This window comes from Crotalus tigris, unplaced genomic scaffold (assembly GCF_016545835.1).
Source record: "Crotalus tigris isolate CLP2741 ecotype Arizona unplaced genomic scaffold, ASM1654583v1 scf7180000017568.12009008, whole genome shotgun sequence".
In the NCBI taxonomy this organism is placed as follows: domain Eukaryota; kingdom Metazoa; phylum Chordata; class Lepidosauria; order Squamata; family Viperidae; genus Crotalus; species Crotalus tigris.
In genome coordinates, this window is record NW_024096478.1 from 8,108,449 (window position 1) to 8,135,346 (window position 26,898).

At 36.9% G+C, this 26,898-nt stretch overlaps 1 protein-coding gene across 10 annotated transcripts in view; it reads right to left on the minus strand.

Moving 5' to 3' along the window:
* The window catches only part of KCNIP1 (potassium voltage-gated channel interacting protein 1), a 604,539-nt gene that overhangs the window by 40,154 nt on the left and 537,487 nt on the right, over positions 1 to 26,898 (minus strand). For 2 of the 10 annotated variants that reach the window (XM_039353091.1, XM_039353159.1), the window contains exon 2: positions 5,185 to 5,217. The exons of the other annotated variants lie outside the window; for them this stretch is intronic. In XM_039353091.1, the coding sequence (XP_039209025.1) occupies positions 5,185 to 5,217 (33 nt within the window). The remainder of the gene's footprint in view (positions 1 to 5,184; positions 5,218 to 26,898) is intronic. 10 annotated transcript variants of the gene reach the window in all.

Sequence of the window (26,898 nt, forward strand, 5' to 3'; positions counted from 1 at the left end):
TCTGACAGGATGAGTGTTAGGTACGCTATCTGGACTACTTGAAAGAAAGATGGAATCTAAATAGATAGTTTTATTTTCCTTTAAATATCATGTTAACAATTAACAGTGAAGTAGTAAGATTAGCCATGCACATATTTATTTATATAGTTTTTGAAGGAAAAATATATCTTATTAAAACCATTCAGATAAACAATCTGGTGAAGATATTAAGCATGTCAAAATTACTTTATATTAAAATTGTAATTTTATTGAAATTATTGCATTTATGTGAACAATATATCACAACGTAAACAAACTAACACAAACTTATCTCCCACTTTTAAATGTGAAACGAAGCATTTATTTCAGTATAATAACAATCATGAACTGTGAATAAAGTGTAACAAGAACAAATTTTAAAGACCATGGAACTGAGCACAATCACTCAAATACTTCATAAACAGAACATAAATAATGATCATATCATTTTTTCACAAATCCCAGAGAAGACAGATTGGTTTCTAAAGTCAGGTACTAGATTAATCATTACTGGAAGTAACACATAAGTAATGAATTTAAACTGCATTTGACAGAATAATTAATTGTTTTTAATTTATTGTGCATTATTTTTAATTAATTGACACCATTTTGTGATTGTTTAAATAAACATTCAGGACAGAGGTACTTTGTAAAAGACTTTTTTAATGAACTGTTATCAGTTAGATGGCATTTGGCTTCACTTGGCAGAAGTTAAAGAAGTTTTACATTTTACATGCAACACTTACTGCTAAACTTTATTTTTATAAATATTCTGTCACTGAAAATAATGGTCAGTGCCCATGCTGGCTTTCTGTAAGTGGTTTAAACTTAATGCATCCAGAATGATCTGAGGATCCATTAGCTGGAGTCTAAAAGTATGATGCTGAACGCAATGGCCACTGTGAAAGAGGCAAGTATAACTGTTTATCCCGCTGACATGCTTTTATGCCCAAGCTGTATGCTTCCATAGTAGTCAAAAAGCTTTTAGGAAATGGACTGAAAGTGCTGCTGAGGCATGTGCTTGGTAACAACATGTGAATTAACAACAAACAACAACAACAATAATAACAATAATAATAATAACAATAATAATAATAATAATAATAATAATAATAATAATAATAATAATAATATTGGAAGGGACCTTGGAGGTCTTCATGTCCAACCCCTGTTCAGGCAGGAAACCCTATATCATTTCAGACAAATGGTCATCCGGTCTCTTCTTAAAGACTTCCAGTGTTGGAGCATTCACAGCTTCTGGAGGTTGTTCCATTGATTAATTGTTCTAACTGTCAGGAAGTTTCTCCTTAGTTCTAGGTTGCTTCTCTCCTTGACTAGTTTCCATCCATTGCTTCTTTTCCTGCCCTCAGGTGCTTTGGAGAATAGCTTGATTCCCTCTTCTTTGTGGCAGCCACTGAGATATTGGAACACTTCTATCATGTCCCCCTCATCCTTCTCTTCATTAGACTAGACATACCCAATTCCAGCAATCATTCTTTATATGGTTTAGTTTCCAGTCCTCTGATCATCTTTGTTACCTTTCTCTGTACTCTTTCTAGAGTCTCAACATCTTTTTTATGTCGTGGTGACCAAAACTGGATGCAGCATTCCAAGTGCAGCCTTACCAGGGCGTTATAAAGTGGCATTAACACTTCACATCTATCTAGTAATAATTCGTCCCAGTTACATCAACCTGTCCCTCCTGGCCAGGCAGAGTGGGCACGTTGTGGGACCCATTGATTAAAGAATTTTGACAGGCAGGGTCAAGAAAAGAGGCTTCTCTATCATTGCCTCTGCCCTATGGAACATCTTTCCCCTGATGTGAAGTTGGCATCCACTCAAAGTTGGCTTTCCAGAAGTGTGTTAAGCCCTGGCTCTGTCAATTAGCACGGAGCTCCAAGAATGGGATGCAATCCTAGGGGTGGTTGGTGGCTTGAGAAAGCTCTTCATGTCTTTTTAACTGTTTATTTTTGTACGGATTTTTGTTTTCTTTTTTCTTTTTACTTGCAAATCTCCCAGAGTCACTGATTAATAAATAAATAAATCATTTGTAACCCTGTACTCAGCTCTGGGAAGTGGGGGGAGGGTAAGGGGTAGGTGGGTCTTGGGATGTATATTGTATAAAACTTTTCAATAATAAATAAATAAATAAATCTACCAATATACATTAAAACATGATCCTACACTACAGTCTGATATAACTTTATATGTCATAGTTAAATATGATTGTATTACTATGATCATATTACTATGATTACTGATTACTATATTATATTATATAACATGATTGTTGTTTGTATGTACAGTGAGAGCTTTTGCAGCAGAGACAAATTTGTTGTGTGTCCAATCACACTTGGCAAATAAAATATTCTATTCTATTATAATATACTCTTTAGGGACCATTTTCATCAAATCAGTTATGTCTCCTTTTTCGGAGGATTCACCCTTCATTCACCCTACTGATAGGGCTGTCAAGTATAATAGAATATCTTTATTGTCTCTGAGATACACCATGACCATAAAGATATTTTATTCTACTTGATAGCCCCATCAAAAGAATAGGCAAGCAGCCATTTTTTCAACCTCCAGTCATGCTTTCCTGTTGTCATTTTAAATATTCTTTATTCTTTTCCTGTTATGTCACCTTGAATGTTCTTATCAGTTTCAGCTGGTGTTCTTTACTTTATTACAACTAGCCCCAGCAGTTCAATAGCTATTTTATAGAGAGAGGCATGCCTGTCCACTGAATAAATGTTCTATGTTCACTAATGTCTTCCTGAACTAGACTTGTGAATAATGCTACAAAAGCACCATAGCTGTTACACCTGCTACAAAAGCACCATAGCTATAACACCTGCCTAGTAGATAAAATGTTCAAAACATGGCAGACTTTTCTATTTTTATTGTTGGCTCCCCACTCAAGGTGTTATCCATTTTTCTTAAGCTTTTTTAAAATAAATCCAATTATACATCATTTAACCTGTATTTTATTTGGGCTATTTGGGAGTTGAGGGTAAAACCTTCAATATTTTATTTGCCAAGTGTGATTTCTACTTCATCTTCCTGGAAAGATGATGAAATGGTGCAATGCAGGACTTATATTATACATGAAGACAGGAGGCCAGGAAAAAATAACTAGCTCAGGGGAAGAAAACTAGTAATTAAAATATTTTGGTTTCAATTAAGCAAACTTCAATTTTCAACAAAAATGCTGTAAGAGATTTCTGGTTCTAGAATAGGTTGTTTTCATTTAAGTGTAGCCAAGAAAATATATAGCAATTTTGCTAACGTACAGTTCTTGATTTGTTTGGTTTTTTAAAAAATTAAGTAACAGGTTTAAAGTTTGGATAACTTTGAAAACTCCTGGATTAGACAATAAAGGCCAACATGGCATTAAGAAAGGAAATTTTATTTTAAAGCTGATTATGTTACGTGCGTGTATCTGATTTCTTATATATACATTCAATTTAATAATTTACAAACTTAAAACAAAAGCAGTTTAAATGTGCAGTGTAAATGTGGCATAAATAACTTTTATATCTGATGAGAATGTTTGGATTTCCTATCCAATTATCCAGAATCTTTTCATATCAATTTTTTTTATTTAAAGGAAAGAAGATTTATTTCTCAACTTTTAAGAGGATATACTGTATAAATAAAGTTTCCACTTAGGCAAGGAAAGCAAATGATTATATGCACAAGCACATACCTGAAATGCCCATTTTTACTTATAAAACTACTAGGAATTGTACAAATGGGACAAATTTATTATTATAGCAGAAATATTTGATATCATATGTGAAATTTATTTTAAAAGTATTTATTAATATATACAAGTAAAGAATAAACTTAGAATTATTTCCCATTTGGCAGTGATTTAAAATGATTGGTTTTAAGATTCTCCTGGTTTAAAACCTTGTTCTAACATCTAAAGCTACTCAAAGTTTCTTTAAAATTTTAATTGCAACTACCTAAAGAGAAAAGTTGCTTTCATTCCTAAGCTATAGCCGGCCTCTTTAGCAGATTCAATAGCTACAAAACAAAATTCACTGAAACAACATATTATTCCACATCATTCTTAGCATTCTTGCTCTTCAAAGACCTTTTTTTCATTTCTGGGTCATGACCCCATTATCACGTTTCCAGAGAACATTTTTAATCATCTGCATTTACTTCAATGGTTTCTAGTTCACTGCTTAAATAACCTGATTCAAAGTAACTTTCTTATGGCCCTGAATACTTACGCATATATAAGCATGGTTAACAGTAACTTCATCAGGATACATAAATATGGATTGTAATAGCGAACTGTACCACACAAAGATCTGGCTGGTTTACTGAATTTCAGAAATGCACTTTAAAGTCCAATACAGGACACACATATAGACCCATGCCACCTTATTATCTATGGCTGCAATCCATGTTCCTCCATCTTGAAAAGCTGAGAGACTGGAAATATGATAGGGAAAAAACATCTTCAGTTGCAAATCAAAGGCCGGAGAAACATGATTGCCAAGGGTTTTCTTCTGATACAAAGATACAAAAAAAAAAAAAAAAAAAAAATCTTGCTTCTGTTGATTGCAGAACAGCCAGAACTTTGAGCTAATTGCAACAAGCCATCACCAGATTGTAGGTAATGGTGAGAAAGCAATGAGGGCACTTCTTGGACCACTCCATGATCTTTCCTTCTTGTAGAAACACTTAGGGAAGTGCTTGTTCACTGTAATCATGCATAGTTTTACCTCAAATACTTGCATGAATTATCATATATATCTACAACTGGAACACTTCGTGATTTTATATCTCAGCAGTCTGCTTTGTATGAGGACTATGCTCCATCTGTAGACTTACTAGAAATCCATGAAAGGTGATTTGGTCTTAATAATAGGACTGAGGAAGATGGTGGAAGAACTCAGTCGATTAATGCTAAAGTGTTAGTTGGTTTTCTTTGTGAGGAGCTCATATTTAGCCACTCTGTGTTAACTAACTCTTAATATATCTGCACATGCACTCTGCAGTAGATCAGAAGCATGGTTTGTACCTGTAACTACTTTTCCAGTTTAAACAGAACCTTGGTGGTAGGAAATTGCAACAGCATTTATATCATATTAGAATAAAAAGGGGGGAAATTATTTTGAAAATTAGTCAAATTGATTTAAATTTTACCTCTCTGAGACAGGTAATACCACCGGGCGAATTCTAGGAAAAAGTAAGAAAACAATTTAACAAAAAAGGGCCATAGACACTTCAATCTTTTCCCCCACAAAAAAATGTCAATGTAAAAGTTGATGGGATCCTATTCTTACTGTGAAAAGAGCCCTATCTTTTACATGGTATGTTTGATTTTTGTTCACTGGATATGGATTTTTTTTTTCATTTGAATGGCCCCTGCTGTCTTTCCCAGGTAGAGATAACAAACATGAAGGTGTTCTCTTACATGAAACCACAGGACAATGACTAACAAGACAAAACAGGAAGGCAACAGGCCATCTGCTCATGCAACCATGCAATTGAAGGAAAGGTTCACGAGAAGAGAGGAGGAAGCGAAACAGCTGGAGAAGTAATGATGAAGATCTTTTAAAGATATGAAAGGACACATTTCATGCAGCTTCAGGAGCTTATCAAGAGAACTGGAAAGGTTTAGGTTTCTATTTTCCAACATGGAAGAGTTGAATCTTCTGTTTGTTGTCAACAGTAGAAAGGAAGAATGACCCCTGCAAAGAAAGCCTACCTCTAGTCAATTCTGATATTTTTTTTTTAAACCAAAGTTAACAAGGGTTCTGTCAATAAGAAAAAATGATTAATCTTTTCCTAAGAAGAAATAAAGTGTTTAGCAATAAAGCAGGGGGAAAAAAGAGACAAACTGCATCAACCGTCCATGGTTCAGTTCAAAATCCTGCAAATCACATAGTGGTAAGCTCTGAAAAGAAAAGTAGAACTAGTTAGAATTAGTTATTTTCTAGCCTTGAATTTATAATACCAAAATCTGCTGCTATGACAATCCAGTTGTTTAGTACTGCTTTATGGCCTTTTGGTCTGTGCTATGAATATGAAATTTCACTCCATTTTTCCTCTCTCTGTCTCTAGACCATAACAACCAGATTTTTCCAATTCTCTAAAAGCTGTAATACAGATCTCCTGTGTCTTGTTTACAGGCCTCATTTATCCAAGTGCAACCTGTGGCGTTGCATGAATGTGTTGCAATTTACAGCCAATTTTGAATTGCACAAAAATTCTATTAACACTCTCAGTAGGGGCATAAGCAATTTAATCAACCACAAAGAACAGATCCTGTCATTCCTATGAAAAAGGAAACACCAGGTATACATAAAGGCTGGCATTTGCAGGAAAAATATTTGTATTGTTAACTGCTTGTCATGTGCCTGACTTCCTTGTTATTCATAAGGGCTTTAATTGGTCACTTTCCATTCATATTACAAACTGCAACTTGCACATGTGTTGTTAAAATTAATACCACACAAACCACACAGCACTCTTGCTAGATATTTCCCTTACTGAGACATAGTTCTAAGCCAGGCATGTCAAACTGCCAGCTTGTGTCACGCCAAAACCACACCCATCCCATTGCCGGCAATAGGGGAAAAGTCCTGATTCATTGCGCGGTCATGTGACATCACAAATTTGACATTCCTGTCCTAAGCCATCATGTTTCAGCAGTATGTGAACCAATCCACAAAGAGTGCTTCATAATAGGGGGGCATTTATGATCATCAGTGTTTCACAAAGATGTTATCACCATTGGCTTGCTTTATCCCCAGTCTCCAACAAGCAGAGTCAATGGAGAACCCAGCAGCAAAATAGCAAGTTGTGATCACACAATGTCTCTCTTAACAACCCTAATGGAAGTGAAGTCATCAGTCTGTCATAGGCACATGACAACTCACTTAAAGATTGTGCTGCTTAGTGATGGCATTGCCATCCCAACTGGGCTTGTTAAGTGAGGACTGCCTATACAGGAAATAATTTTTAGTTGATTTCAGATAACCAGTTGTAAAACTCAGTATGAATATCTTTTGGGAAGACAGAAGGAAGCATTATGTTCTTTAATAATCAAAGCTATTCTATGCCAGCATTGTGAAGCATCTAAAAGGGAAAATATATGTGTGTTGGAGACACTTTAAATAAAAACTTGGAACTGCATAGCACCTGTGCAGGGTTGCTATATGGACAAAAAAAAAAAAAAAGGCACAGCTGCTTTAACATTTTTTTTTTTTATCAGGGTCTATATCCATGGCCATGTATGCTCTGAATCCATGTTTCCTTCCCAGCCCAGATCTCTGCATTATCCTCTTATTCTCGGTCAATATAAAACTTGCCAAGAATAAGGAATACAAGAAGATTCCATGTATTCCTTTGGATTCTTTTTTAAAATTCCTTTCAACAGTAGAATAGTAGTAATAAAGAATGTAAATAGCCTTGAACAATAAACAAATGTGCCTATAAATTCTCACCTCTCCAATTAAAATGGAATTTCACTGATTAATTATAAACATTTAGCTGATTGACCTCCTAATTAAAGTTTATGGTTCTCTTGAGCATTTTCTACTTTAATGTAGAGTTTTACTGATATGTTGAAGTGGCTGTTTCTGAATTGCAACTAAACATTTAACAGAGACAGCCTGAGTTTGCACAATTTTCAGTCTGGGAATTAACCCATTTTTGGGGTTCACACACTGCATTGACCATAAAATAACTGAACAGGCAGGATTCATATAACATGCTAATAAATGCATATGCATCTGAATTAAAATTAAGCAAGGGTCACTCATGGTGGAACTGCAACTGCTAGGTGGAAAATCAGATGTAGGTAGGTTGATTTTGAGCAAAATGGAGAAAACACCAAATAGGGCTAAATGTTTGTTAATTTTCTGATGTTATTATATAATGATATGCACAGTAGCAATGTTCATATCACAACCAATTCCGTTAAAATGTGTTAAGTGAATTCAGCTATTATGTATGTATATATATATATATATATATATATATATATATATATATATATATATATATGTATGTATTTTCTGAGGTTTTCGCGGGTGTTTGTATGTAGGTCTTTGGTTGTTCGGGTTTTCTCCCCCGTAAAATTGGAAGTGTCTTGGTGAAGTTTCGACAAAGTCGAAACGTCGCCAAGACACCTCCAATTTTACGGGGGAGAAAACCCGAACAACCAAAGACCCACACACACACACACACACACACACACACACACACACACATATATATATAATGTACAAAAAATTATGAAAATATAAAGAAGCTTTCATCTAACCATTCATTCAATGATGGGGAGTTTTAATCTTTTTTAATATGCCTAATATTTGAAGATGATTAACACTGACCTTAAATAACTTTAAAGATGTTTATAAACAGGTTTCCGGTTCCGGATTGTGGCCCTGGTGGACGTGCGGGGCGATCGCTCCCTCCGCCATCCAGTTTTCTCCTGCTGGGGACCCTGAAAGGGGTCGAAAGTCACCTGAAGGGGCAACAACCATGAAGAGGACCTCCTGTTTGATCGCAGAAGGGCAGCAGCCCTTCTGTTTGATCCGGAGCAGCTCTTCGGACCGACGGGGAAAAGATCGGCCATTCACATGGCCCATCATTAAGCCGCTACCTGCTGAGGCCAAATTCACAACCAAGCACTTGAAAGCAATGTGAAGGAACTGGGTGAGACTTTACCTTCTTGTATCCAAAGTACTTTCCTGTCAAAAACCCTCTGAAATTTCTTCCCCCTGCGAGGAGAGAGGGAATGGAATGTTTTTTTTCCACCCTCTAAAATGGTGGCTTCTGACTACACAGGGAAAACAAAGCAGCTGGATCTATTTTACCTTGATATCTGGGGATCCCGAACTCCTATTTTCACAGGGACCTGTCAGTTTATCTACAAAAAAGAACTCTATCTGGATAAAAACCTAGCCTGGTCTTGAAAAAGTTTTTAAATGCTGTCAGGGACATCTTGTGGAAAAGCTAGGTATAGCAAGTAAATACTTTTTTAAAGAGACCTGCCTACAGCCCAGATTTGTCCTTGGTTTATCTAAAAGAGATAAAAAGCTGGGAAAACAGCTGGACAGTAAAATTGCTTTATAGAAACTGTGGAGGTGAACATTTACTGACTTTTATCTAAGAAATAGCCTTCACTAAAGGACTATCCATAACTGTGTTAGAAATGGAGGAAGACCAGCCACAACTTAACTATAACTTAACTTAACTATAAACTTATACTTGAAGTTTATACTTTCTTGAAGCTACTGAAATAATTAAATCCAGATTGAAAGATAAAGGTGCCAGCTTAAACCTACAAAATGAAACTCTGAATTCAACAAAAGGACCTACAATCTAAAAACCAACAGAGGCGGAAGAAACTAATATCAAGACAGAGGAACTTAAAGATCAACAATACAATTTACTGAAAACCTTGACAGACAAACCCTGACCGCAACTAAAGAACTTACAACCCAAAAAGCAACAGAAGTGGAACAAAGCAACACCAACATGGAGACTGTTAAAGACCAACAAATACAGCATACTGTAAACCTAGATAACAAAATAACAACTTTAAAGCCAGACGTGACTCTCTATGTAAACCAGAGGAAACCTGAGGAAAAAGATGACCAAATTGTACTGAAGGAGCCACCAGGACAATAGTCTAATGACTATGAATGGACCAGCCTTTCTGGAAAATTTGTAACTAGATGGTCTCCCTTGGTTCAAGCAATATGTGCAACAATGAAGGGAGATTTATCTGATGATTTAAAGGCATTAGTATGGAAGCCTGGTTGGCAAAAAGAAAGCCAGAGTTAGATTGTAAAAAAATGGGATTTTTTTGATTTATGATTGTTGTTGTTAACTGCAAAGTCGTGTCCGACCCATCGCGATCCTATGGACAACGTTCCTCCAGGTCTTCCTGTCCTCTACCATCTTCTGGAGTCCATTTAAATTCACACCTACTGCTTCAGTGACTCCATCCAGCCATCTCATTCTCTGTCGTCCCCTTCTTCTATTGCCCTCAATCTTTCCCAGCATTAGGCTCTTCTCCAGTGAATCCTTCCTTCTCATTAGGTGGCCAAAGTACTTGAGTTTCAACTTCAGGATCTGGCCTTCTAAAGAGCAGTCGGGGTTGATCTCTTCTAGGACTGACCGGTTTGAACGCCTTGCAGTCCAAGGGACTCGCAGGAGTCTTCTCCAGCACCATAGTTCAAAGGCCTCAATTCTTTTGCGCTCAGCCTTTCTTATGGTCCAACTTTCACAGCCATACATTGCAACTGGGAAAACCCTGGCCTGGACTATACGCACTTTTGTTGGCAGGGTGATGTCTCTGCTTTTTAGTATGCTGTCTAGATTTGCCATAGCTTTCCTCCCCAGGAGCAAGCGTCTTTTAATTTCTTGGCTGCAGTCCCCATCTGAGGTGATCTTTGAGCCTAGAAAAATAAAATCTGTCACTACCTCCATTTCTTCCCCATCTATTTGCCAGGAATTGAGAGGGCCGGATGCCATGATTTTGGTTTTCTTAATGTTGAGTTTCAAGCCAACTTTTGCACTCTCCTTCTTCACCCGCATCAAGAGGCTCTTTAGTTCCTTTTCACTTTCTGCCATTAGAGTGGTATCATCTGCATATCTTAGGTTGTTGATATTTCTCCCGGCAATCTTAATTCCAACGTTTTGATTCATCTAGCCCTGCCTTTCTCATGATGTGCTCTGCATATAAGTTAAATAGGCAGGGCGACAGTATACAGCCTTGCCGGACTCCTTTCCCAATTTTGAACCAATCAGTGGTTCCGTGTTCGGTTCTCACTGTTGCTTCTTGACCCGCATAAAGGTTTCTCAAGAGACAAATGAGATGGTCTGGTACTCCCATCTCTTTAAGAACTTGCCACAATTTGTTGTGATCCACACAATCAAAGGCTTTTGCATAGTCAATGAAGCAGAAGTAGATGTTTTTCTGGAACTCCCTAGCTTTCTCCATGATCCAGCGTATGTTGGCAATTTGATCTCTAGTTCCTCTGCCTCTTCGAAATCCTGCCTGTACTTCTGGTAGTTCTCGATCCACATACTGCTGGAGTCTAGCTTGTAGGATTTTAAGCATAACTTTACTAGCATGTGAAATGAGTGCAATGGTGCGATAGTTTGAACATTCTTTGGCATTGCCTTTCTTTGGAATTGGAATGTAAACTGACCTTTTCCAATCCTGTGGCCACTGTTGAGTTTTCCAAATTTGCTGGCAAATTGAGTGTAGCACTTTTACTGCATCGTCTTTTAAGATTTTGAATAGCTCAGCTGGAATACTGTCACCTCCACTAGCTTTGTTGTTGCTCAGATTTTCTAAGGCCCATTTCACTTCACATTCTAGGATGTCTGGTTCGAGGTCAATGACCATCTCATTGTGGTTATCTGGGATGTTAAGCTCATTCTTGTATAGTTCTTCTGTGTAGTTTTGCCATCTCTTCTTAATCTCTTCTGCCTCTGTTAGGTCTCTGCCATTTTGGTCCTTTATCATGCCCATCTTTGCATGAAACGTTCCCTTCATATCTCCAATTTTCTTGAAGAGATCTCTGGTCCTCCCTATTCTGTTGTTTTCTTCTATTTCTTTGCACTGTTCATTTAAGAAGGCATTCTTATCTCTTCTAGCTATTCTCTGGAATTCTGCATTCAATTGGGTGTATCTTTCTCTTTCTCCTTTGCCTTTCGCTTCCCTTCTTTCCTCAGCTATTTGCAAAGCTTCCTCAGACAGCCATTTTGCTTTCTTGCATTTCTTTTTCTTTGGGATGGTTTTAGTTGCTACCTCTTGTACAATGTTGCGAACTTCCATCCATAGTTCTTCAGGCACTCTGTCTATCAGATCCAGTTCCTTAAATCTATTTGTCACCTCTACTGTATATTCATCAGGAATATGATTTAGTTCATACCTGAGTGGCCTAGTGCTTTTCCCTACTTTTTTCAATTTAAGCCTAAATTTTGCAACGAGAAGCTCATGATCTGAGCCACAGTCAGCTCCTGGTCTTGTTTTTACTGACTGTATAGAGCTTCTCCATCTTTGGCTGCAGAGCACATAGTCAATCTGATTTCTATGTTGACCGTCTGGTGATGTCCATGTGTAGAGCCGTCTCTTGGGTTGTTGGAAAAGAGTGTTTGTTATGACCATCGTATTCTCTTGACAAAATTCTATTAGCCTGTGCCCTGCTTCATTTTGTACTCCAAGGCCAAACTTGCCTGTTATTCCGGTTATCTTTTGGCTTCCTACCTTAGCATTCCAATTCCCCATGATGATAAGGACATCATTTTTTGGTGTTAATTCTATAAGGTGCTGTAGGGCTTCATAGAACCGGTCAATTTCATCCTCTTCAGCACCAGTGGTTGGGGCATAGATTTGGATTATTGTGATATTGAATGGTTTGCCTTGGATTCGAATTGAGATCATTCTGTCATTTTGGGGATTGTATCCCAGTATTGCTTTTCCTATTCTTTTATTGACTATGAAGGCTACTCCATTTCTTCTGAGGGATTCTTGCCCACAGTAGTATACCTGATGGTCATCTGAGTTAAATTCACCCATTCCTGTCCATTTTAGTTCGCTGATTCCTAAGATGTCGATGTTCAGTCTTGTCATCTCTTTTTTGACTACGTCTAGCTTGCCTTGATTCATGGATCTTACATTCCAGGTTCCTATGGAGAAAAAATCTTTACAGCATCGGACTTTCCTTTCACCACCAGATATATCCACAGCTGAGCGTCCTTTTGGCTTTGGCCCAGTCGCTTCATTCTTTCTGGTGCTACTAGTACTAGCCCTCTGCTCTTCCCCAGTAGCATATTGGACACCTTCCGACCTGAGGGGCTCATCTTCCAGCGTCATATCTTTTTTCCTTTTAGTACTGTCCATGGGGTTTTCATGGCAAAGATACTGGAGTGGTTTGCCATTTCCTTCTCCAGTGGATCACATTTTGTCAGAACTCTCTGCTATAACCTGTCCGTATTGGGTGGCCCTGCACGGCATAGCTTATAGCTTCATTGAGTTATGCAAGCCCCTTCACCACGACAAGGCAGTAATCCATAAAGGGATTTATGATAGAGGATCCTAAAGTCTCAATTAATGGGCTAAAGGGAGATTTTTAGATAAAGGGAAATATGATTATTGCATTTAAATATTCTTGTTAAATGATAAAAATAAGAGATTAACTGGCTTAATATTTAGGATTTAGACTTATAAGGGAAATGAAAATTAACGATTAGGAATTAGCTTCGAACTATTGTTTACCCCAAATAATATAGATGATGGACTTGAGACAATAAAGGGCACCCTATCAGCAAGTGATGATGTATTAGGATGAGAAATACAAAATGTTTATGAAATAAGATAAGAATATATTTATAAGTAATATGTAATAATATATATAAGTAATATGTACAGTATATTCTAGATATGATAACTTTTATGTAGTGAAATAAAGGAAATTTGGACTATCCGAAATTTAAGCACTATGGATATTAAAGGTTAAATTGGAATATTGTAATAAAAAGTTAAAAACTAAGTAAAACTTAAAAACAGTATATGGATATGTATTAGCAAAAATATATTGATAAAGGTTTTAATTAACTTTGTTATAATTAAAAATCTATTAGTCTAAATGTTAAGGGAAATAGAGAAGGAATTTCTGATGATATTGAACCACTGATTACCCAGTCACCACGCTGCTTTCCGAATACTCAATGTAAAATTTGAAAACTGATAAAATTTGTTTGTTTGTTTTTTTAAAAAAAAGATGTTTATAAACCATCACCAATACATGCATGCTATTTTATATCACTAAGTGCCAGAATTTTGTGCTCTGGGTAGAACAGAGATTTTCTAGCCTCTTGTTTGGTATTTATAATCAAAATGATCAAACAATAAAATAGTTTGGATGATTATGCTGTTTATTCATTGAAAAGTAGCACTGACAATAGAGGATCAATAGGTAAAGAGGACTATTTTTGTCTGTTCAAAATCAATCCAGGATGAGCTAATTGTGTTTTTTTTACAAGGGACTCTTGTAATAGCTCTTACAAATCCTTATTTATTGCATCCATTCCATTTTGTCTCCAGGATCTGAACTGGCACACACAATGTTCTCTAATGTCGTGTTCTTTTCTTTTTTTAAAAAATAGTCTAGTTGCATCTTCATAGAAAATGTGTGGGCGGGTTAGAGTAATTAACTCAATGTGACCAGGCAAGTCTCATGATTAAACCAAGTTTTGAACTCAGGTGTCTCTCATCCAACATTCTATTTTCTATACTACAGTAAAAAGCAGCAGCAGCAAGCTTTTTCAACAATAACAATCACAAAAAAGCAACAGAAGAGTGTTAAACAGTTTTACAATATATGCGGCTCCTTTTTATTACTGTAAATTTTGATATATTACTATGAGCAAATCTTAAACTGAAATACAAAAACATTAAGATATTTATAAACAGCATGTCATTTAATTCAGCCCGCAGCTTGGAAAAATGAAAAGAAGACATTTGGAAAAACACCGTGCCCTATTCTGTCTTCTTTTTAAATAGACATTGCATCTGATAGATATACCCTCTGTTTATATTGGGGTAAATAAGATCAGAATCAGACAGTGTGTAGTGCTACATTGTCATTGACTCCTGAAAATAAAATAAAAAAAAAAACAGATTACAATCTCAAGTGCTCAGCAAAGCTGTTTTATTGTGTCTTATTACTCAGGCAGCCAAATAAAAAGACCATATAAATCTAGTAATTCAGAAGTTATGCTAGCTAATATTTTCTTTTATGGCTCAATTGGGTGATAAGATCTCTTTTGAGAGGCAGAAATATAATGCAGCCTTCAGTGACAAGAACAAAGACAAACAAGCAGGTATAAATGATGTAAAAAAGATTTGCTAAATTATTGAAAAGATTTTTTTCCAGTTATGAGACAATAACATTCAGATCAGGGGATTATTGTATGCCTCTCTGACAACTTTCCTTTCTGCTTCTTGTGGAAAATCCCTATTTCTCATGACTAGTTTGATGACACAGAAGAAGTTTCTCATATAAACCTGTTGTTCAGTCCCATGAGAATAAACAACCCAAAATACAAAATTCATTAGCATGTAGTTCTTCTCAGTATGGATCTGAACAATAGCTGCAAAGTGCAATTCAAATTTTAAAAAATTGCTCACTCTTCAGAAGTACCTATGAAAATCAAAAAGCAAAGGTGGCCTGTAAAAATAACATCCAGAATTTGAAGTGAGGCATTATCTGACATTAAAAATGTTAGAAATATTAAGAAAGCTTTGATTCTCCCCAGTTTTCTGCTATCTGTAATATCGCAAAAGTCAGGAAGTTTAGTTTTCATTAATAAAGAACACAGTACATTTGATAATTAAAATTTCCTCACAAGATAATAAAGAAATGAAGAATGAATTCAGATATAATATCTCTCCTTCTTCATTACCCACAACATTCTGTCAAGGAAGAATTTCTCTTGCAACTGGGACATTATCTACGTATTGTTCAAATGGAACATATGTTCGAATAATTGACATTTCTTTTATTATGAAGTAAGAAACTCTGGCCTTCCAAGTATTCCTGAATTAAAGCTTCCCTGTTGATCATATTGGCTGGATTTTCCCTGATATTTCGATCCTATTGGCTCAGAATGACTGATACCTAGCTAGGAGAAACCTTTATTTCCAGTCTGGGGAATATGAAGATTCTGTTTTGTTTCCTTTTGATTTTCATTAGTTGACACAGCTTGGGTTAGCAAGAGTATGAACTCTGCTCTAATTTTGTAATGCTTGGTAATTTGAAAAAGATCAGATCAGATCCTTGTATTGTCTCCAACAAACATTCCTAAAGGGAACTCCCCCTGTCACTCAACACCATTTCATACAAATCTTCTTGACGTAATCTTAATCAGCATTCTAATTAACCAAAATTCCAGAGAAGCTCTTTGTTTAGATTAAGAGCACAAGAACTTGGAAAACTGTACTAAGACACTAGTCCAATATTTTATCTAATTTAATGGCCAAGTATATTTAAGCAGCTCAGAGATATGCACAAAAAAGGATTAATCCCTTCAATTGTTCCATCGTAGTGTCTGGTATTCCAGATATGATTTCAAACAGAGCAAATAGCCCCAAAGAGTAGTAAACATCCGATCCTTCATGATTTTTTTTTAAAAAATAAGTCTATTAAAACCAAGTAAATTTGAAGCCAGCATCATACTGAGGGCAGGAATTCCGCCATAAAGTAAAAACAAATTCCTTTAATTGATTCCAATTCCTCCATTACTTTAATTAATTCCTAATTGTTAGTTTTAATGGGTGACCCCCAAGTTGTTATCTATTATCATCTTACCCATTCCATTTATATTTTTATATACCTATGTCATGTCTTCCCATATTTTCTTTTGGACCAAACTCAAAATGATGAGACAATCGTAGGTTTTTGGTTTGGGTTGCTTCGCTACTTCCTAATCATTTCAGTAGATTTTTTTTCATACACTAGGACAGTGATGGTGAACCTTTTAGAGACCGAGTGCCCAAAAACTGGCCCCACCCCTGCTCCACCCCCTGCCCCACCTCTGCTCCCCCCCCCATCCCTGCCCCACTTGTCCGCAGGGCCACTCACCACCTCCAGGGCCTCCCGAAGATCGCCCAGGCAGCCCAGCAGCACTATGGCAGTAACGCCCTCTGCCTGTTCCCTGCAGCATCAACTGTGCACGATGGGATGTGAGGGCAGAGTCTTGTCTACGTTGCCTGGCTGCCATGTCCTTGGCTGCGCTGCTCCATGTGGGCCATGCTCAGGGGCGACTCTCCTTCAGGAGGGCTGCTGGAGAGAAGGGGATCATGGGGGAGGCAAGGCTGGGGCAATGGCATGTGTGCCCACAGAGAGGGCTCTGAGTGCTGCCTCTGGCACCTGTGGACTAGGTAGTAGATCTTTGCTCTGACAAAAATGGATGGGACAGTTCTTTTGAAGGGCATAAAGTGAACTTTTGGGATTTGAAATTATGAATTGGGAGAAATGTACTTTTGAAGGGAGGGGAACTGTTCACTAGTATCTAGTTATGTTGTAACTACAGCAGTGAAAGATGAAGATCCCATTCAAAAAAATATGCTCCCCAAGTTAGCAAAAAACTAGTCAATTATTAAACTTTGATCCCTTTTGAAAAATACATTTAAGAGTCTTTACAATGCCCTTATTAAACAAAGTTCTTGCCAAAGCATTCTGAATTATAAATGAAGTTATTCAGTTTTAATTGTTTTCTTTTCTTTCTTGAAAAGGTTATAGTGAACTACCTATGATGAGCTCAAATAATGCATTGCAAATGAACGTCTTATTCCCTGCAAAATTCTTGCATCTAATAAGGATTTGACCTCACTAAAAACAGTAGAGTTTCTTGATTTATTAATACTTTGGTTTTCTAGGTGTCAGCATATTTTAAGCATTTGGATAGAGGCATCCAATGAATAAGGCATCCAGCTGATGATAAATAATAAATATAGCATGAATTGAACAGAGGCATTAGAAATGATTGCACACAAAGGACAGGTGAGCTTCAAAATAATTGAGCTCTTAGTGATGAAACTATATAAAACTTTTATAATTGGGATGTAGTAATTTTATGACTAAGGAACTAATCTTTTTTTTTCTTACTGTGTGCAAGAACAAATATGAATGAGATTTCAAATACTTGGGAAACTGAAGCTCCCTATTGGGAATTTTTATTCAATATGTGTGGGCAAGCATCAATTGCCAAATTGATTTGTTGTATTTTGCAAGAATTCTGGGGTTATTTTGTGCTGTGAGTTATCAACCGCATAAAGCTGAAATGAAGTAGCTGTAATATATTTAGGGAAAAATATATAGAGTAGAAATCTGGCTTTGCAACAATTATTTTTCATATAGAAAGGGGCTTTCTATATAATGCAAAAAGGTGTTTTACCTTGCAGAGAAGCATGACACTCTGACTTAATTGGTCTCCCTTTCACCATCAGCAGCTAATAGTAGCTGTTCCAACTCAGTGAAGAGAAATGGGTTACTGCTTGGCTTTGTAACTTTGCTTTGAAGGGATACTTGAATCAAATCCTTCCTGTGGTGAAAGGCATCATAAATGATCTCTAACAACAATAATTCAACCCAATGAAGCATGAGACATACTATCCAGTGACGTGATCCTAGAGAATAAGTATTATTTTTATCTTTGCTGCCTACTTGGCCGATCATATCCCCAAAGTGTGAACTAGCTGCTAGGCCAAACTGAAAAAGCCTATTTGGAAGAATAATAAAAATAAGATTATTATTCTCATGGCAAAGCTGTATCTGAATAAGAGTTACATAAATCTATATTAAATGTAGCTGTATTGAATAAGGAGTTAAGATTAGGACTAGAAGTATTTGTTGTGTATAAGAGCAATGGAAAATTGAAGAACTAAACTGTATTGTAGAGAATCTGCTGAGCTTGAGGAACATGCTGATCTTATCCTTCATAGTTACAGATACTATATAATAATAACTTAAAGGGGGAATGTTGAATCTTGAATCATCTGCTTCAAAACTCAGCCCTTCCATAATGGTCTTCTGCTAGTCTTCTTCAATGGCTGTTAGCTTGGATGTCTCTGAAGGCCATCTGCTGAGAGACTAGTGGGCTTCCTTGTGCAGTTGACTGGCCACTGTATAAACAGACAAAATTTACCAGAGTTCTGATTCAGCAGGGAAATGCTTATGTTTTTTAAGTCCCTGTTCTTTCAGCTGTAGCTATACTGTAGTATAGTATGAAGTTGATGTTACTACCCTGCTGTATAAAACACAGAATAATGGGTTGGAAGGTTATAATAATAGTAGTAGTAAAATTGGAAGGGACCTTGGAGGTTATCTAGTCCAACCCCCTGATCAGGCAGGAAACCCTACACCATTTTGGACAAATGGCTGTCCAGTCTCTTCTTAAAGACTTCCAGTGTTGAAGCATTTACTGCTTCTGGAGGCAGGCTGTTCCACTGATTAATTGTTCTCACTGTCAGGAAGTTTCTCCTTAGTTCTAGGTTGCTTCTCTCCTTGATTAGTTTCCACCCATTGCTTCTTGTCCTTCAGGTGCTTTGGAAAATAGCTTGATTCCCTCTTCTTGATTCCAGGGGATCTTGGAGGTCTTCTAGTCCATTGTCCTGTCCGTTGCAGGATATTCTATACCACTCCAGACAACTGACTGTCCAGTCCCTTCTTGAAAACCTCCAGTGATGGATCACCCACACCTTCCAGAGGCAAGCCATTCCACTAATTAATTGTTCTCACTATCAGAAAATTGTCCTTAATTATAGGTTGGATCTCTTTTTAATGACCTGTTACTTCTTGTCCTGCCCTCAAGTGCTTTGGAGAATAAATTGACTCTCTGTTCTCTGTGACAACCCCTCAAGTACTGGAAGATGGCCATCATATCACTTCCTAGTCCTTCTCTTTGTTAGACTAGACATACCTAGTTTCCTCAGTTGTTTGTCATATGATTTAGCAGTCATGTATCATTGGGGAAAAAATGAGGAAAGGTTTATGGCCAAGTACTGAAAAAAGTATAAGTATATAGTTCCATTCAAAAGAAGTGGTTAGTTTGCTGCCCTAGATTAAAGTATTGTAGCACTGGCAGCATTTAGAAAACTGTGAGAAAGCTGGATAGAAGGAAAGGAAATACATTCAGCCTAATGAAGTTAAGAATGAATTAACAGAAGGAGTCAGGAACCAAAGCATGTGAGAGAAAGACTGGATTGACAAAGGATGCATCTGTAGCCTAAGAACAGATGGGAAGGGATTCAACACTTCCATTAAGAACAGGAAAACCAGCAACTAGTTAGAAAGATTTATTTTAGTGGCAGCAAGATCCAATACGATTACAGCTAACTTTATTTCTATGCATTCATAAGTGATCAACTTAAGACTTTTTTGGTTGCATTTAAAAGTATTTAAATATATATATTTCTATTATTTAGGCAATGATAATGATGAACACAATGCCCTAAGGGAACAAAAACAGAGAGAAGATAAAGCAGAGATAAAAAAGGTTTAGTGGCTTCTCTGTCCTTAGATGAAGAACAAATTAACAGCATGTGTTAAAAATGAAAAATGATCCAAGAAAAATATTTTAATAACAAGTCTTCATGGATTTACTTAGCTCTGTTTTATGGATGTATTATAGCTCAAGAAAGGTAGATATTCCAAAATAAGGAAATACTAAAAACACAACCGGAAATAGTGCCAATGAAGAAAAAAAGAATGGATGACAAAAGTGAAGCCGATTATTGCAAAAAACTACTAGTGAAAATCTAAACAGAACGAGGGGGGGAGGAGGGAGGGAGGGAGAGGGAGAGGGAGAGTACAGGTTATCAAAAATAGGCACCGGTGGCTTACTGGTTGTGTTGTGTTAGCATTAGAAGTGTTAAAGCTCTGAATCAGCTGAGCCCAACAACAACAACACAAAATAAAGATTTGTTTAATATATTTATAATAAGAAGAGAAAAAAACAGTATTCATTTATTTGACTTACATGGCCAGTCATCTTATGAACTATAATTGCTCACAGCAACATTAACATAAAAATACATAAGCATCCACAAAAAGAAAAGAAAAGCCCCAAACCCCTAAACTGGTATTTTCAATATATAAGAAAAAAAAAATAGGCTCAGCTTTTAAAGGTCTTCCAGAAGGCTAAATGGGTGGAAGCTTACTGGATCTTAGGAGGAAGGATTTTCCACTCGGTAAGTGTTGAATCAAAAAATCCAATAAATAACAACATGCTGATAAAAAGAATTAAAAGTATTAAAAGCAGGGCTTTTTTTCTCATAGAACGTCCAGAACGGAGTTCCAGCACCTTTTTTGGATGGAAGGGTAGGCAAGGCTGGTTGTATGACATGTGTGAGTTCCGGCACCTTTTTTTTGTTTTTTTTTTAGAAAAAAACACTGATTAAAAGAATATGCTGTTCATAAGATTTGAGAATAATATAAATAAATCCCGTAACACCAATGAAATTGACAAATATTCTAATGATTAAAAAAAAAAGATAAATGTTAGTTCCTAGGAAGATTCCATAGCAAAAAAGTATGGAATCTGTAAGCACCTGGAAATAATTGTGTCATTTCTCAAAAACAGCATAGATTAGCTAATCTAATGTTACATCTTTTTGTGATTGGGTAACTTCCCCAGTAGATTACGGGAATGCTGTAGATGTAAAGTATCTTGATTTCAATAAATATATTGAAATCTGTGTCAGATCAGGATTGCTTAATCATGATGTTCTAATTAATCACTCTAGACATGTAAGGAAATGAAATGCATGCCATTAATAATAAACTGGATATCCAGCTGATTAAACAAGGCTATTCAAAGAATGTACTTCAGCTATGCCTCACCAAACAAATGTATAGTGTCAGGTGGATAACTAGATTCAGTCTTGGATCTTGTATTTAGCCTTGATATTTAGGTTTGTTAACATTTGTCTTTGTTCTATTCATTTATATAAAGCAGAAATTTATAAAATATACAGATTTATAGAAAATTGTGATAATATACTAAGAGACAGAAATGAAATTCAAGTGAACTTCATAGGAGAAATAGGCTAGAATAATAAAATGGAATTTAATACAATGAAATTCTAAATGTATAATAAGAAATGGGGAAATTGGTTTGGGAATATTACTTATTAAGGAGATGTAGGAATAATATTTAATTACAAAGTAAATCTATGAATCACCTGTGTGATGTGGCAACAAAAATGGGGAATGCACATCATTGCATTCACAAAAGTATAATGCCTTTATCTTGGGCAATAGTAGCTCTGCCACATTATGCACTGGGCAGACCCGATTGAAGAATTATGTTTTCTTTTGGGCAGCATAGTTTGTCTGAATAAACGTGAACAGATGCAGAGAAGGGCAAAGCAGGTGAATAGAGACTATGAGATGATTTAGCTTGGAGAAGGAAACACTGAGATGGGGGAATATAATAGCATTCTTCATACTTGAATGGATGTCACACAGAAGGTCGGGAATGCAAAGTGTACAATAATGTCTTTAAATTGCAAGATCTCCCAATCCCCCTTGAAGGTTAGGACAAACTTCTAATAATATGAACAGCCCAACAGTGGAATCAATTACCCAGAGACATGATGGGCTTCTTTCATTGGATATGCTCAAACTAAATCTATATACCACCTGTCAAAGAGCTCTTAATTTGTATTCCTACAGTGAGCAATGGGTTGAAAGCAGTACCTATCGAATTCTATGTTTCTGTGCAACTGTTTTATAGCAATAAGACAAATTTTAAGACAAATTTAAATTGAAAAATAGTATTCAAGTATAGTATGAATTGTAAAGTCAATACAGTTCAAAGATAAACAGCCTCTTGTCTTAATCACTCATCCATTTGGGGCTAAATTATATCAAACATTTTCATCCAAAATGTTTAGAGCTTCAAGAACCATTAATTTGTTACCAGCTAATAATATTGAGCTTCTAGATTAGAAAAACAGTTCACTTGAACGAGTTTAACTCAAAAATCATTGACACAGAGAATATACATAATACCAGATATAATCAGAGCAAGATAAGATTTCATCAAAATAATGAAATGGGAGTTATGATGTCATGATTCATTTTTCTTAATTTGTGCCTCCTTCCTACCCCCTAGGTAGTCATTCCTTAAAAGCTCTTAATCTGATGGTAAATAAATTGATACAATAAGACTAAACATTTCCAATGTTATACTTTGATTTGTAAATTTAGTTCCAAGCACTTTTCTCCTACAGGATGATAGACTAGAGGCCAAAATAGATGTTGGATCAGGTCATTATTGATTTATGTATTTATGTATCCCATCTTTCCCAATATTATTGGAAAAAAAGTGAATTTTAATGCAGCATTTGGCCTGGGAAAATAGAGTTCCATTTTCATTTTTAATACGGTCAATAAAAGAGCTTTTGAGTCTATTGCAAACTATCTGATATCATGGATGAAAAATAAATCTGTTGGTTTATTTTGTTTCAATATCTTGAAAGACAACAGGGAACTGTTTGCTGATCCCCAACATTGTCAGCTAGACAATGCATACATAAAATCTGTATATATTTCTGAAAGTTACATGAAATTCACTTTATATTTTATGAAATTGAACCTGGCCTATAATTAAACAAAACACATACAGTAAGGGGTGGTAGTTAGAAGAAAACATGTATTACAGTCACAAAGGCACATTTATTTAGGAAAGCAGAATTTGCATAGAAAATGTATAATGTGTAGAAAGATATGTACAGAATACATATGACTGTGATTGCAGATTTTCAGCGATTAAGATATTTAATTAATTGCTGGGAAACTGTGAACCCATGAATTTTCATTAATCCATATATTTTAAATTCATATGCAATGCTCAGCTCTATCTAGTTGCCCTGACTCTACCCCAAATATGGCCTACAGGGTCATACAAAAGGGAGTGGCTAATGGACACATGTAGAGCTGGATCAATATGTGTATAGCTGAATGTGCAAATAGTATCGCTTGAGCTAATTATTTGTTGTACTAGAAAATAAAATCAGTGTGTATAGATGTTTCCTTTTTTGCAACCACTTTTGTAAAGGCATCTTCACACTATATCAATTCAAATCAAGCCATTACTCTTTACCTTTCCCTTCCATTTCCCCACTTTGAACAACAGTCAAACTGTCACAAACAATAACCTGGTTTTCTTCACCATTATGTCTCCTGGTGGATCGATGTTCACTCTATGGAGTGCTGCTATTTCAGAGGAGTAAGGAGTGTCCATTCCTTCTCCCCCTGCACTCAGTTGGCTGAGCTAAGTGGAACACACTTAAAATGATCACATTACAGAAAACAGAATATGTGGCAGGAGAAAATTCCTCTGCTGTTACTGCTCATCCAAACTTCCTAACTTTCCTACATAGACAAAATGGAACCTGAACAAAATGCTGAGTAGTTCATTATAATTTCTTAATTAGAGCTGCTGAATGCACTATGTGATTGATTGGGAAATGCGAGAAGTTGCTTCTTATTTAGTGGGATATTAAAACAATTAAACTTTACAACTTAGACACAGTTGGAGAAATGGTGGTTTGTCATTCAATCACATTCAGCCACACCAATTTTTTTTTTCATGGCCAAATCAAATGTGTCTTTAAAGGATATATTGGTCCTCAGAATTTTTTTCCTAATTGTTTTTTTTTTAAAGAAAGAACATTACATAAAACTTTAATTCTGGCTACTGTATTTGCATATGACTGCCTAAGATTGTAATATTTTCACATACAAATAATCCATACAAATGAAATAGCTGATTGCCATCAAATCCACAAGAGCATGTAGACCTGAAGAAAGATGGAGAAACTTAAGAAACAGCAGTCTATTGAGGAGTTGGCTATTTCTCAAGATAGGTTGTTGTTTCCAAGAAAGCCAACCATAATTAAATTTAGCAGCATAATTTACTCCTGAACAATACTTGAGCTAAAAGTCTTATCCTGAATTCATCAAACATCAAGTTGATCAAAAAAGTTCTGTGGCAGCCTAATTCTGAATGCTTTGTGCAGCTTGGTGATCCTTTAATACAGATTACCCATATTACTCAATCCCTTCCATAACCATTACAATAGCTTCCTATTGAGACCCTGGACTTATTTAATTTAATATAATTAATTTCTTATATTTTAAAAAAATTGGCCTTTATTTTGCTTTATTTGTGGCTGACACAATATCCATATTTATGCTTTTGTTGATTCTACTCTCTTATGTTGATCATGAATTGTCCTACTGTGCAAAACCTGAAACAAGAATTCCATGTTGATTAGCTTTCAAGTGTTTATCTCTGACATGCCTCTTCTTTATATTTATATTACATAAACGGTTTGCTATACAAACTGATCCAGTTTAGTCACGGAGTATGAACAGAGCTTTTCTAATTAATAAGGATGAAATGGCTGAGGTCATTGGCTTGGATCCCCAAAGCAGAAACCTTTCTGTTCAAATAAAGTAGAGTATATATATGTTTTCGGAGGTTTTCGCGGGTATTTGTATGTAGGTCTTTGGTTATTCGGGTTTTCTCCCGTGTAAAATTGGAAGTGTCTTGGTGACATTTCGACGAAGTCCCATTCGTCATCTTCAGGCTGGTGTTTTCAGCTTTGTGCTCCTAGAAGCACGAAGCCGAAAGCACCAGCCAGAAGATGATGAATGGGACTTCGTCGAAACGTCGCCAAGACACTTCCAATTTTACGTGGGAGACAACCCGAATAACCAAAGACATTTGGTTATATATATGTGTGTGTGTGTGTGTGTGTGTGTGTGTGTGTGTGTGTGTTCAATGATGCAATCTTCGATCTCCGGGAAGAGTATAATCTAGTTATTTATTGTTAAAACAGTATTTAAAACAATAAAAACAGTTATATACAAGGTTAAAACAACTTAGCTTTCACTGGTCCTCTGCCAGCGTCCTCAGAGTGGGGCTTAGGGGGTGGGAAAGTTCTTTTTATCCCCTTGCTGATCCAACTGCCTGCTCATTGCCCACATGACGGGGCCACTCTTCCTGATTGCCTGTAACTGCCTTAACTGTTCTGCCCTCTCTTTCCTGCACTCCAACTTTGCATTTTTCTGCTCTGTCATCCTTGTACCGCCTCCTCCTCTCTGCGCTGTTATTACCAACACGCTCTCCAATCCCTCCTCTCAACTCAATGCAAGGCACCCCCTCTGATTCGGCACCACACTAGTCCTGCCACGGAGTTCCTCCTTTTTATTCTCCCTGTTAGACTGCTGGTCTGCCTGCCGTTTTTGCATTCCATTGTCAGTTCCTATCCCATCTCTCTCCTCCAGCCCCCTTCCTCTCCTGACCTGCCGATCCATGCACCCTTTCTGTCTTCTGTCATCCATTCCTGTCACCCCTCCCTTCTCCAATTTTTCCCCTTCCCTGACCTGCCTATTGTATACCATTCCTGCCTGCCATCATCCCCTCCTATCGCTCTTCCCTTCTCCAGATTTTCTCTCCTCCTGTTCTGCCGGTCTACCTGCTGTTCCTGTTTCCCATCATGTTTTCCTATCAATCCTCCTCTCTCCAGTAGTTTGTTTCCCCCATCAGTCTGCCGATCTCCCTGCTGTTCACGTCTTACATGGTCCATTCCTGTCCCTCTTTCCTTCCCCAATATTTCTCCCCCCCCCGCCTGCCGATCTGTCTGCCATTTCTGCTTTCCATCGTTCATTCCCATCAATCCTTCATCCTCCAGTTCTCCTCTATCTCTAACCTGCCAATCCTGCCCTACGTCATCCATTCCTGTCAATCCCCCCTTCTCCAACCCTCTAACCTGTTGATTTACATATCGCTCCTGCCTTCCGTCAGCCATTCCTGTCGATGTTCTCCTCCTCAATATCCTTCCCCTCCTAGTCCGCTGCTCTACCTGCTGTTCCTGCTTACCCTCCTCCATTACTACCCATCTTCCCTTCTCCAGTATCCCCCCCTAATCTGCTGACCCGCCTGCTGTTCATCCATTCCTGTCCATCTTCTCTTCTCTAGTATTCATCCTCCCGTAACCTGCTGTCCTACATGCTGTTCCCACATACCGACATCCGTTCCTGTTGGACTTTCCTTCCCAAGTTTTCTTTCCCCCCCTGTCTGCCATCCTGCATATTGTTCTTGCCTGCCCTTCTCCATTCCTGTCACTCTTTTCTTCTCTTGTTTCCTCCCCCCTTTAATCCACTGCTCTGCCTGCTGTTCCTGACTATCATCCTCCATTCTTACCAGTCTTCCCCTCTCAGACATCCTTCCTCCCCCCATGGATATGCCCCCATTCCTACGTGCCTCATCTTTTTTTCTTCTATTCTTTTCTCCCTCCTTTTCTCCCTC